The sequence below is a fragment of the Ranitomeya imitator genome, chromosome 5, assembly GCF_032444005.1.
Source record: "Ranitomeya imitator isolate aRanImi1 chromosome 5, aRanImi1.pri, whole genome shotgun sequence".
Lineage (NCBI taxonomy): Eukaryota > Metazoa > Chordata > Amphibia > Anura > Dendrobatidae > Ranitomeya > Ranitomeya imitator.
Genome location: NC_091286.1, coordinates 404,921,904 through 404,934,489, shown reverse-complemented (window position 1 = coordinate 404,934,489; position 12,586 = coordinate 404,921,904). Strand labels below are relative to the sequence as shown.

At 45.2% G+C, this 12,586-nt stretch overlaps 1 protein-coding gene across 3 annotated transcripts in view; it reads left to right on the top strand.

Annotated features, from left to right (window-relative positions):
• AP2M1 (adaptor related protein complex 2 subunit mu 1) overlaps positions 1 to 8,800 on the top strand; it is a 45,498-nt gene extending 36,698 nt beyond the window's left edge. For all 3 annotated transcript variants that reach the window (XM_069726975.1, XM_069726977.1, XM_069726976.1), the window contains exons 7-11: positions 3,754 to 3,873; positions 4,224 to 4,359; positions 4,562 to 4,659; positions 7,367 to 7,478; positions 7,697 to 8,800. In XM_069726975.1, the coding sequence (XP_069583076.1) occupies positions 3,754 to 3,873; positions 4,224 to 4,359; positions 4,562 to 4,659; positions 7,367 to 7,478; positions 7,697 to 7,831 (601 nt within the window). In that variant the 3' untranslated portion in view covers positions 7,832 to 8,800. The remainder of the gene's footprint in view (positions 1 to 3,753; positions 3,874 to 4,223; positions 4,360 to 4,561; positions 4,660 to 7,366; positions 7,479 to 7,696) is intronic.
• The last annotated feature ends 3,786 nt before the right edge of the window (positions 8,801 to 12,586 follow it).

Here is a 12,586-nt window from a genome sequence, read left to right as displayed (position 1 = left end):
GGACAACAACGTTTGGGGTCCATTTTCTCCTGTTACCCTTGGTAAAATACAACAAATTGGAGCTGAAGTAAATTTTGTGAAAAATAGTTAAATGTTCATTTTTATTTAAACATTCCAAATATTCATGTGAAGCACCTGAAGGGTTAATAAACTTCTTGAATGTGGTTTTGAGCACCTTGAGGGGTGCAGTTTTTAGAATGGTGTCACACTTGGGTATTTTCTATCATATAGACCCCTCAAAATGACTTCAAATGAGATGTGGTCCCTAAATAAATAAATAAATAAAAATGTTGTAAAAATGAGAAATTGCTGGTCAACTTTTAACCCTTATAACTCCCTAACAAAAAAATGTTGGTTCCAAAATTGCGCTGATGTAAAGTAGACATGTGGGAAATGTTAATTATTAACTATTTTGTGTGACATAGCTCTGTGATTTCATTGCATAAAAATCACAATTCAGAGTTGGAAAATTGCGAAATTTTCAAAATTTTTGCCAAATTTCTGTTTTTTTTTCACAAATAAACGCAGGTAATATCAAAAATGTTACCAGTAACATAAGTACAATATGTCACGAAAAAACATTGTCAGAAACACCGGGATCCGTTGAAGCGTTCCAGAGTTAAAACCTCATAAAGGGACAGTGGTCAGAATTGTAAAAATTGGCCTGGTCATTAACGTGCAAACCACCCTTGGGGGTAAAGGGGTTAATATCACATAGGCCTGGATCTGGAATGATAGTCAAAATCAAAGTGGAAAAATGAAAATTATAGGCTGATCCAACTTCAGTGGAAATGCTTCAAGACAAGGAAATGATGCGCGTGTGGCCTCATGTAGCCTGTATGACCTCTCTACAATGCTAGGACGTCTGGACATCTGGCCCTCATACCACTTTGATGGAGAATGCTTCTGAAGGTTTAAGCACACACGTGGATGTTCGTGGCCTGCTGAAGGTCATTTTTGCAGGGCTCTGTCACCTCCTAGCACAAAGGAGTAGGTAGCGGTCCTGCTGCTGGGTTGTTGCCCTCCTATGGTCCCCTCATCTCCTGGGGTACTGGCCTGTCTCCTGGCATTTGCTCCTTGCTCTCGACACTGCTGACAGACCCAGGTACTCTTCTTTCCATAGCTTGCATTAGTGTGATCCTGGTTGAGATGCACTACCTGAGCAACTTCTGTGGGTTGTAGACACGGTCTCCTGCTACTGTACAGTACCTCTAGGGGTGAGAGCAATGACAAAATGCAAAGTGGCTAAAACAGACAAAAAGGATAAGAACAGAGAAATGGTCTGTAGTCACCATTTGCAGAACCACTCATCATTTATAGTGGTTGCCTTAATTGCCTATCTTTTCTACCTGTTGTCTGTTACATTTGCACAACAGTAAGAGAAATTGATTCACAATTGGTGTTGCTTCATAACTGGAGTCACTTTTTTTTTTTTTTTGGTGTTAGGCTGCTTTCACACATCAGTTTATTTAATTAATGAGCAAATGATATAGATTGTAAACATTTTCTAATGTCCCATGAGGAAACCTGAATTGGAATCAGGTGTGACTTTTGACCATTGACAGAATGGTATTTAAAGAGGAATGGTTGGTCACTGGACGTCATTGCCTCTTAGGCTTCTTTCCCATTTCCGTCGGTACAGGGCCGTCACAAAGCGTCGGCGCGACGTACCGACAGACTGGTGATTTTCTGCACAACGTGGGCAGCGGACGCAGTGTTTCAACGCGTTCGCTGCCCATTGTGAAGTCCCCGATTCCTGCGCTTTGCGGTGCTCTAAGAACATTTTCAGTTCATCGCCCTGCCGTTCTGTCTTGCAACCACTCCAAGAGTTTTCACGAAGATTATGGCGGCGCTGATGACCATCTTGAGGGTCAGAGGCCTGGTTCTGTTTCCATACCTCGACATGCTCATCAAGGCTCCGTCCTTTTCTCAGGCTCACGAAAGTCTGTCCATCGTTCTCGACACCCTAGCCCGTTTCGGGTGGCTGGTCTACCGGAAGAAGTCCTGCCTTATTCCCTCTCGGCGCATCATCTTTCTGGGCATGCTCTTCGACACCCGTCAGACCAAGGTCTTCCTTCCCAAAGACACGAGATCCACTCTGTCGGGACATACGCTTGCTCCAGGGTCCTCGGCCTCCCTCCCTCCGGTCGGCCATGAAGGTTCTGGGGAGGATGGTAGCAACATTAGAAGCGATTCCCTTCACCCAATTTCATTTGCGACCCCTTCAGCAAGCCATGTCTCAGTGGGATAGGTCTGTCTTCTCCCTGGATCGTCCGATGCGACTCTCTTCTCGGGTCAAACGGTCTCTCAACTGGTGTCTGACGTCACTTCTCATCTCCCAGGGCAGGTCCTTCAAGCGGTGACGACGGATGCCAGCCTGCTCGGCTGGGGTGCGGTTTTTCGCCACCAGACGGTTCAGGGCCGTTGGTCGGCGCAGGAGTCAATCTTTGTGATGACAAAAATGGCAATCTCCTTTTGTCAAACTCCTCACTTTCTTAGCACTACTGATGTGGGCATGTGCGGGATTTACAGTGCTGGAATTTGGTGGTTTGGTCTTGTACACTAGCAGCCAGCTCCTGCTTCAGACTGCATGGGCACAACTGAGCCCATGCCATATCTTTGAGGTAACTGTACATTGGATTGCGATAAATCACCTGCAATCTTGATGGACAGTTGTCATTTTGTGAGAAGGGGTTAAGAAATGTCAGTTGAGCTCTGGGCTGTTTTGGACAGCTTTTCATTTAGACAGTTTTGATAAACTAGATGGTGGCCCAATTCTAACGCATCGGGTTTTCTAGGATATGCATGTCCACGTGGTATATTGCACAGCCCACGTGGTATATTGCACAGCCCACGTGGCATATTGCACAGCCCACGTGGCATAATGCACAGCCCACGTGGCATATTGCCCAGCCACATATGTAATAGGTTAAAAAATAATCATATACTCGCCTTCCGAGGGCCCCTTGTAGTCCTGTCACCTGTGTGCGGTGCTTGCGGCAGCTTCTGGTCCCAGGGTTGGTATGAGCGCAGGACCTGTGATGAGGTCGTGGTCACATGACCGTGACGTCATGGCAGGTCCTTCTCGCATAGCATCCTTAGCATCGGAACCTGCCGCTTGCACTGCTGAGGACACCGCGTCACGTCGGAGGGTTAATAGCTGCGTAACCGGAGTGCGTTACACTGCGCTCCGGTAACGCTGGCATTAACCCTGTGTGAGGGCTGACTGGAGGGGAGTATGGAGCGGGCACTGACTACGGGGAGGAAAGAGCGGCCATATTGCCGCCAGACTGTGGCCATCGCTGATTGGTCGTGGGCGTTTTGCCACGACCCATCAGCAACTTGGATTCCATGACAGACAGAGGCCGCAACAAATGAATATCCGTGACAGAAAGACAGACAGAGACGGAAGTGACCCTTAGACAATTATTTAGTAGATGAGGTGGATTGTTTGACATGCATGAATGATTTACATAAGATGTCTAAATTAAAAATCCGTCACAAATTACAAAGCTAAACTTTAATTGAACATTTACAAGTGGCTTTTTTATCTCCATAGATGTTGTATCATGTGAATGGGTTGGTTTCTGTAGAATGTGTATGCATTTTTGCAAAGCCTGTGCAGATGAATGGCACTTGTGCATCAAACATACCACATGTTGGTACACGCCAGTGTTCACTGTTTCTGGGATCCTTGATGTGTTGCATTTGTATTTCAATTGCTATTTGAACATAGCATTTTTTTTTCTGTAGTGGGAAACAATCCATTGCTATTGATGACTGTACATTCCACCAGTGCGTTCGGCTCAGCAAGTTTGATTCGGAACGCAGCATTAGCTTTATTCCTCCCGATGGAGAGTTTGAGCTGATGAGGTAAGACTTGTTTCCTTGCTTTTAAACCTCATTCTGTTGTTGGGAAGGCCCACAGTTGATCTGTTCAGCATAATTTCTTCATTCATCGCTCCATTAATTCACATCTGTTAAGTTTACAGCAACTTAACATTTATACAATGCAGACTTATACTATATAGTCTTCTATTGTGCCAATAATTTTCACGTGTGTTGGAATGACAGCTTTTCTGCAAGGTCATGCCCTGTATCTGGAAAAAGTTTGTGGTGCAAGTCATGTGAAAAGAAAACCAAAAAACAGATTTTTGGTGCCTATAGTTTGTTTGCTGTATTCTCGTATCAGAATTTTTTTTTTATTGTCTTTTTACATTTAGATATCGAACCACAAAAGATATCATCCTTCCGTTCCGCGTCATCCCACTGGTTCGTGAGGTGGGGCGTACTAAATTGGAGGTGAAGGTGGTCATTAAATCCAACTTTAAGCCTTCCTTGCTGGCTCAAAAAATTGAGGTACGATATTCTATGGAAGTACTATGGAAAACTTTGAGCAAGTATGTTTTTAAGTGTCAGTTAGTTGGGCGCAAGGAAAAATCTCAACATATAAAGCACTTGAGTACTCCGATTATTTCACGTATGCATGGACTGGTTTCTTTCCAAATATTCAGTCGGCTGTTCTTCTTGCACATGCTTAAGTAGCTGATTTGCTCTACAGGTTCGAATCCCAACACCACTCAACACAAGCGGGGTGCAAGTCATTTGTATGAAGGGGAAAGCCAAATACAAGGCTAGCGAAAATGCCATTGTCTGGAAGTGAGTGACTAGAATATAGTTTTAGATAATATTTAATTTGTATTCCTATATTTTTGCAGATGACCCAAAGTAGTTGCCTTTTAAAGAGTTGGCCCTGAAAAACACTTCTCGCCTGTCCAAAGGATGGTTAATTACCAATTACAATATTGAAAACCCCTCCCCACCCCCCTCAACTGATTGCTAGAACAGGGAACAGAAACTCTTGTTTTAGAAGTGATTTAAATGGAGGCTAGTGCCCATGACTATCTGCTTATCCGTTCTCTGGAATGGGTGCTCAGGCTCAAGTCCTGTTTCTATTGATCTGTGCCACCCCCCCAGCATTTAAACATATATTAGCTAGGCAATGTTTTCTAGTGGCCAACCCCTTTTAGATCTATGTAGAATCCATTCCACAAGACTTTAAAGTAAAATTGTTGCTAAGTCCATTATGTTCAGAAAAATGCTTGTCACACAGCCGATTTTCATGACCTGTCCGTATTGGCATATTTGGTCCACAAATCAGACCAAATTCAAACCAAAGTCTGCTTTTCAAATAAATCTGCTATATTGGTGAATTTGGCCTAATACTGTGGTATAAGCCTAATCCGAGGAAGAAGAAAATAAACACAGGCAATTTACTACTTTAAAAAAAAAAAAAAACTTTCAGAAAGTTGACCTTTTTTAAGCCACCTCAAGAATGGCATTATACTGCCTCTGTACAAATCCCTAGTTAGACCGCACATGGAGTACTGTGTCCAGTTTTGGGCACCGGTGCTCAGGAAGGATATAATGGAACTAGAGAGAGTACAAAGGAGGGCAACAAAATTAATAAAGGGGATGGGAGAACTACAATACCCAGATAGATTAGCGAAATTAGGATTATTTAGTCTAGAAAAAAGACGACTGAGGGGCGATCTAATAACCATGTATAAGTATATAAGGGGACAATACAAATATCTCGCTGAGGATCTGTTTATACCAAGGAAGGTGACGGGCACAAGGGGGCATTCTTTGCGTCTGGAGGAGAGAAGGTTTTTCCACCAACATAGAAGAGGATTCTTTACTGTTAGGGCAGTGAGAATCTGGAATTGCTTGCCTGAGGAGGTGGTGATGGCGAACTCAGTCGAGGGGTTCAAGAGAGGCCTGGATGTCTTCCTGGAGCAGAACAATATTGTATCATACAATTATTAGGTTCTGTAGAAGGACGTAGATCTGGGGATTTATTATGATGGAATATAGGCTGAACTGGATGGACAAATGTCTTTTTTCGGCCTTACTAACTATATTACTATATATATATTACTATATTACTATATAATGTGGCACCTTGGCCTGATTTTAGGTACATTGTTTCAGCGCTTCTAGCTCCTTAAGGGGCTGTCCCATGAACAAAGACCATTATTTTTTAAAGATTACATCGTAGAACAAAAGGGCAAACAGTATATCTCATTACTATTGTCTGGCAAAGTTAAAGGGGTTGTCCCACAAATAAAGTTCATTTTAATCAATGGATCTTGGAGTAATTTCGCTGAGAAAATCCTATAAATGTGCCCTTGCTGTATAATGGCTGTGCCTGACCGTGGAGGAACATGGTCTGATCATAGCACAGCTCCTAAGGTACCTTCACACTCAGCGACGCTGCAGCGATACCGACAACGATATCGATCGCTGCAGCGTCGCTGTTTGGTCGCTGGAGAGCTGTCACACAGACAGCTCTCCAGCAACCAACGATCCCGAGGTCCCCGGGTAACCAGGGTAAACATCGGGTTACTAAGCGCAGGGTCGCGCTTAGTAACCCGATGTTTACCCTGGTTACCAGCGTAAAAGTAAAAAAAAACAAACACTACATACTTACCTACCGCTGTCTGTCCCCGGCGCTCAGCTTCTCTGCACTCCTCCTGCACTGGCTGTGAGCACAGCGGCCGGAAAGTAGAGCGGTGACGTCACCGCTCTGCTTTCCGGCTGACCGACGTTCACAGCCAGTGCAGGAGTGCAGAGAAGCTGAGCGCCGGGGACAGACAGCAGTAGGTAAGTATGTAGTGTTTGTTTTTTTTTTTTTACTTTTACGCTGGTAACCAGGGTAAACATCGGGTTACTAAGCGCGGCCCTGCGCTTAGTAACCCGATGTTTACCCTGGTTACCAGTGAAGACATCGCTGGATCGGTGTCACACACGCCGATCCAGCGATGTCAGCGGGAAGTCCAGCGACGAAATAAAGTTCTGGACTTTCCTCAGCGACCAACGATCTCCCAGCAGGGGCCTGATCGTTGGTCGCTGTCACACAGAACGATTTCCTTAACGATATCTTTGCTACGTCACAAAAAGCAACGATATCGTTAACGATATCATTATGTGTGAAGGTACCTCTAGGCAGGGGGGGAAGCAAGAGGAGACAGACTGGACCATCTGGTATCACGGCTGATTCTTTCTGTGAGGTAAACAATTTTTTTTTTTTTCAACAGGCAAATAAATGTTTTGCCTCACAGCTGTTCTGTCTGTGTACACTTTTGCTTCGCCCCCCCCCCCCCTGCCCAGGAGATGTTATGATCAGACCATGTCCTGTTTTCATGTTGGTGTTTTCCTTTTTTATGGAAACTCAGAAGGGAAAAAAAAAATAAAAAATTAAGAGGGGAAAAAAGTGTAACCAAGGAAGAGTCCCTTTGCATGTTGATACGCCGCATATAAGCATGGTATGTTGTAACCCATCTTCTGGTGCCTTATCACTTAGGATAAAACGGATGGCTGGAATGAAGGAATCGCAGATTAGTGCAGAGATCGAGCTCTTGCCGACCAATGACAAGAAGAAATGGGCACGTCCTCCTATTTCCATGAACTTTGAGGTAAGGCAGAACCTTTGCAGGCCGATGACAGGGTGAGCTGAAAGTGAAGACGTTGCCCGTGCCAACAAACATGGGTGGGTGTTTTTCATATGGCAGCACTAGAATCTCCTTACTATTGATACTGGTTTTACTTTTAGCATAGCAGTGTATCCAATAATGATACTAGCAAGCATTTGTTACGGTCTCTGTAAAAGATTAACGTTTGTTTCTTTCCCTAGGTCCCCTTTGCTCCGTCCGGCCTGAAAGTTCGTTACCTGAAAGTGTTTGAGCCTAAGCTGAACTACAGCGACCACGATGTGATAAAATGGGTTCGATACATTGGCCGCAGTGGAATCTATGAGACACGTTGTTAATGCATCGATATTTAGAGAGAAAGGAGACACCTCCATTGCTAATGCTGCCCGCATCACACTACATTCCGATGGGGTGACCCCAAGTTACAAACGGGAGGCAATGCTCTCAGGCTCTGAAGAGTGGAGATGCTCCTTACTTTCTTGCTCCTTCCGCCCGACCATTAGTCATTTGGCTCATTAATCCCATTCAGTCTGGAGGCTCTGCACAGATTCAGCTTTGGAAAGGTTAACCACACGTAGAGATCTCCAGTTTAAGGGATCTCCTTGTCCACCTTGCTGCTATCTGGTTTTATTAAAACCCTTCTTACATGCAGGTGCCCCCGACCTTGTATACCACCATACAGTCTGTGATATTGCTAGCAGATAGTATTTCTGAATAGTGTAGTGCTTCCTGCACGCTTCCCATCACATCCCTCTTACCAGTAGCGTTCTGTTTACTGTGTCCAAGTATCTGTCATTAACTATTAACGCTGTCGCAGGCCAGCTCAATAACAAGAGGGCAACGCGGAGTTCTGACATCAATATATGGGATAGGGAATAGCACAAAGATCAGTCTGCTTGGAGGGGGGGGTTACTTCTATGTTTTGAGGGGTTTTATCTGCAATGTTGATGACCAAATATAGGAGAAAGGGGTCATTTGATGCTCGTGTGGGGGTGGCCTTTCCCTACTTTTTTTTTTTTTTTTTTCTCAGTGAAGAGAAGGAGAGGACCATGTTATGAATGTCACAGAATTTGTCATGGAGTGCAAAGAATAAAACATATCACTGCCAGTGAGCAGTCACTAATCCTAAAGCGGCAAGGATGGGATCCTGTAACTACCACTGATGTGATTTGTGTAGCCCTGTGACCTCTCTCTCTCTCTCTCTCTCTCTCTCATATGTCCCTGTACTCCTTGTGCCGTGATTTGCTCTGTTTTTTTTTCTTTGTGATGGTCGATTCATAAACCTAATAAACAGTGTAGAAAATGAAGCCTTTGATTTTATTTATACAAATGTTGCCATTAAACAATTGTGCCACACTAGTTTATTCTGCAGTAATTCCTCCAATAGACCATAAATATAAAAGACCAAAAAATGTTCCTGCATCATCTGTTTTTAATTATTAATTATAACAGACAACAGAAATGAGCTATGGTCCCGCTTCCTCAGTGTTTGCAAAGAAATCTGCTGTAACGCTTTAAAAGTTTACCATACTTTTGCAACATTTATTATAGTGCCGTTTATTCCATGGCGCTTTACATGTGAAAGGGTTATACATAAAAAAACAAGTAAAATAATCTTAAATAATGCAGGTCACCAAATGGTACAGGAAGAGAGAGGACTCTGCCCACGATGGCTCACAATCTACAAGGGATGGGTGAGATAGAGCTGGTTGTGAAGCGTTTTGGTGGTTACTGTGGTGGTTAGGGCAGCACGGTGGCTCAGTGGTTAGCACTGCAGCCTTGCAGCGCTGGGGTCCTGGGTTCAAACCCCACCAAGGACAACATCTGCAAAGAGTTTGTATGTTCTCTCCGTGTTTGCGTGGGTTTCCTCCGGGTACTCCGGTTTCCTCCCACATTCCAAAGACATACTGATAGGGAGTTTAGAATGTGAGCCCCAACGGGGACAGTGATGATGATGTATGCAACTTGTAAAGCGCTGCGGAATATGTTAGCGCTATATAAAAATAAAGATTATTATTATTATTATTACTGTAGGTTGTAGACTTGTCGGAAGAGGTATGTCTTCAGGTTCCTCTTGAAGGTTTCCAAAGTAGGCGAGGGTCTGATATACACTGGAACACTTAAACAGAATATAACTCCCAAGTAAATCAAACTACTCAGAAATCAAACTGTCCACTTAGGAAGCAACACTGATTGACAATCAATTTCACATGCTGTGGTGCAAATGGAATAGACAACAGATGGAAAATGGCAATTATCAAGGAAAGGTATATTTATTCGGACTCCCATGACAGCACACGAGAGAGGGGATCCGCCCTTAAGGAACAGGAAACCTACAGATACAAAAGGGCGGCACCTCTCCCCATGCATCAGTTGGTTTCCTGTTCCTGAAGGGACTGGATGCCTATAGAATCTACAGGAGTCCAGGCCGGCCGGACCGATTCTGGTGGCGAGGGGGTCTCCCACTTCGGCCGGTGCGGGTACCTGAAGTAGTCACGGTGGCCCTGGCAGGGCGGCACGGCGGTGACTAGACAGCGTGGAGCGGTCGCCAGGGGGTGTCCGGTCTCCGGGGCCAGCATATGGTAAGTCGCTCTTCCCGTGTGCTGTGGGTCTCTCAGTGCAGGGGGGGCGCGGCAGCATCTAGGGGGCGCCGATCGGAACGTAGCTGGCCGGCCTCGGCGTTCCACGATGGCTGCTGTGGTGACGTCGGGGGGCGGAGCCGGCGACGACTTCCGGGTCGGTGAGCTCCTGCGCATGCGCAGGGGCTACAAGATGGCGGCGCCCACCGGAGATCATGCCGCAATCCCTCCTGAGCGACGATCCCCCACAGCTGCGGGAGGGCGGGAAAATTAAACGAGCAAGCTGGGCAAGGTGCGCTGACCGAAGGAGGGGCTTTATAAGGCGGCTCCAGCGGCATGTTCCCGGGTTCTGGCTCCAATTTACTAAAAATGGATTCGGATCAGGATCAGCAGGTGGTGCTGCTGGAACAAGCATCCCAGAAACCCAAGGAGAAGGAACATGAAAAGAGGAGCGATGGTTCGGGCCGCAGAAGCTCCTCCAGACAGGGGTCTGGAGGATCAGCCAAAAAGGATCCCCCTCGTGCTTCGGTATTTCTGGGTGTGAACAGCCACTGGTAAGTGATCTTCGAGAAAGTTCACTTAGTGACTAGTCTCCCCTCATATGTCTTATGCAGGGAAGGAAAAACGTCAGTAAGGCGAAGCATAGGGAATGTGCCATCTGCGGGGTTCCCTTGCCTGACTCACACCCTAAAAAACTATGTGACCCTTGTATCCAGCAGACGGTGAGGTTCTGGAAGGAGGGGAGGGGGTATAGCATGTAGATTTACACTCTAGTCTACCTTACTTATCCCCGTAGGTAGCCGAAGAATCCTCCTCTATTACGGCCAGTCTCAAAGAGATGATTAGAATGGAGGTTAAGGAGTCCTTTAAAAACCTTTCACAGTCAGGAGGTTCTAGGCAGAGAACTGAGTGGGCATCTGATTCATCTGTGGAAAAGGACAAGTCTGAAGAATCGGACGATTCAGCAGCTTCATCCTCCTCTTCGGAAGAAGACACTGCTCGGTTTTGCCTACCCATAGAAAGAATAGACTAATTGGTAAAGGCGGTCAGAGGCACAATGGGTATATCGGAACCCAAGCCTCAACTATCCAAAGAACAAATGATGTTCAGTGGATTGGAGCAGAAAAAGCGCAGAGTGTTTCCTTTAAATGAGAAAAGGGGAGGATAGGCGAAAACTAGGTACAGGTCTCATGTTTCGCCGTAACCAAACGGAAAACAAAAAACAAGACCAATGACTGGCAATTCCAGTGGGAGGGAGACTATTGCAATTCTCGGCAGAGTGGTCGAAAATTACAAACAGCGTTTGGATAAAAGACACTGTTTCCCATGGTCTCAAGCTGGAATTTGTTCATATTCCACAGGACAAATTTAGTTTAACACCCTGGCGCTCATCTCCCACTGAACAATTCGCCCTAGAAGAAGAAGTGAGGACTCTTTGCTCCAAAAATGTTTTGGTAGAAGTGCCGTATTCTCAGGCAGGGAAAGGGTTTTACTCTCCCCTGTTCCTAATCCAGAAGCCTGATAAATCTTACAGGACCATTATAAATCTTAAGGGTCTCAATAAGTTTTTGGTGAAACATACTTTCAAAATGGAGTCCATTAATTCGGCAATAAAGATGCTTTTCAACTGTTTCATGGTAGTAGTGGATTTGAAAGATGCCTACTATCATGTACCCATTCATGCTGATTTCCAACGATACCTGAGGGTAGCGATACTAATGGGGGGTAGGATTCAACATTTTCAATTCAGAGCGCTCCCCTTTGGGATCACCTCGGCACCTAGGGTGTTTACTAAAATAATTGCGGAAGTCATGGCGCATTTAAGAGAGTCAAATATCCTTATAGTCCCCTACTTAGACGATTTCCTCATTGTAGGTTACTCGGTAGATCATTGTCTGTCACAATGGGAGATTGCTAGAACCAAACTAGAACGGTTGGGTTGGATCATAAACTTTGAAAAATCGAGATTACAGCCCCTAAATGTTCAAAAATTCCTAGGGTTAATGTTGAATTCAGTGACACAGCAGTGTCTCCTCCCTATAGAGAAAATAGACCAAATTCAGAGTTTTGTATTAAGAGCAATCAATACACCTTCCATGACACTTAGGCAAGCAATGTCTCTACTTGGGTCACTCACATCTTGCATTCCAGCAGTTAAGTGGGCTCAGTTCCACACCAGGTCCCTACAAAAAGAAGTCCTGTTCCATGACAGAGCCTTAGGAGGCGCATTGAATGGAAAATTGACGTTGGGGCCGATAACATTGAATTCCCTTAGGTGGTGGCTAGATAAACGGAATCTATCAGCAGGGGTTCCCTGGATGGTAGATGTCACCCACGTGATAACCACAGATGCCAGCTCTTCAGGGTGGGGAGCCTATATGGGGGACATGGTGGTCCAGGGACAGTGGGAACCCTTCACAACATTCTCATCAAACCAAAGGGAGTTGTTGGCGGTTGAATTGGCTGTTAAAAAATTCCTCGTATATCTGCAGGGCCAGCACGTCAGAATTCTGT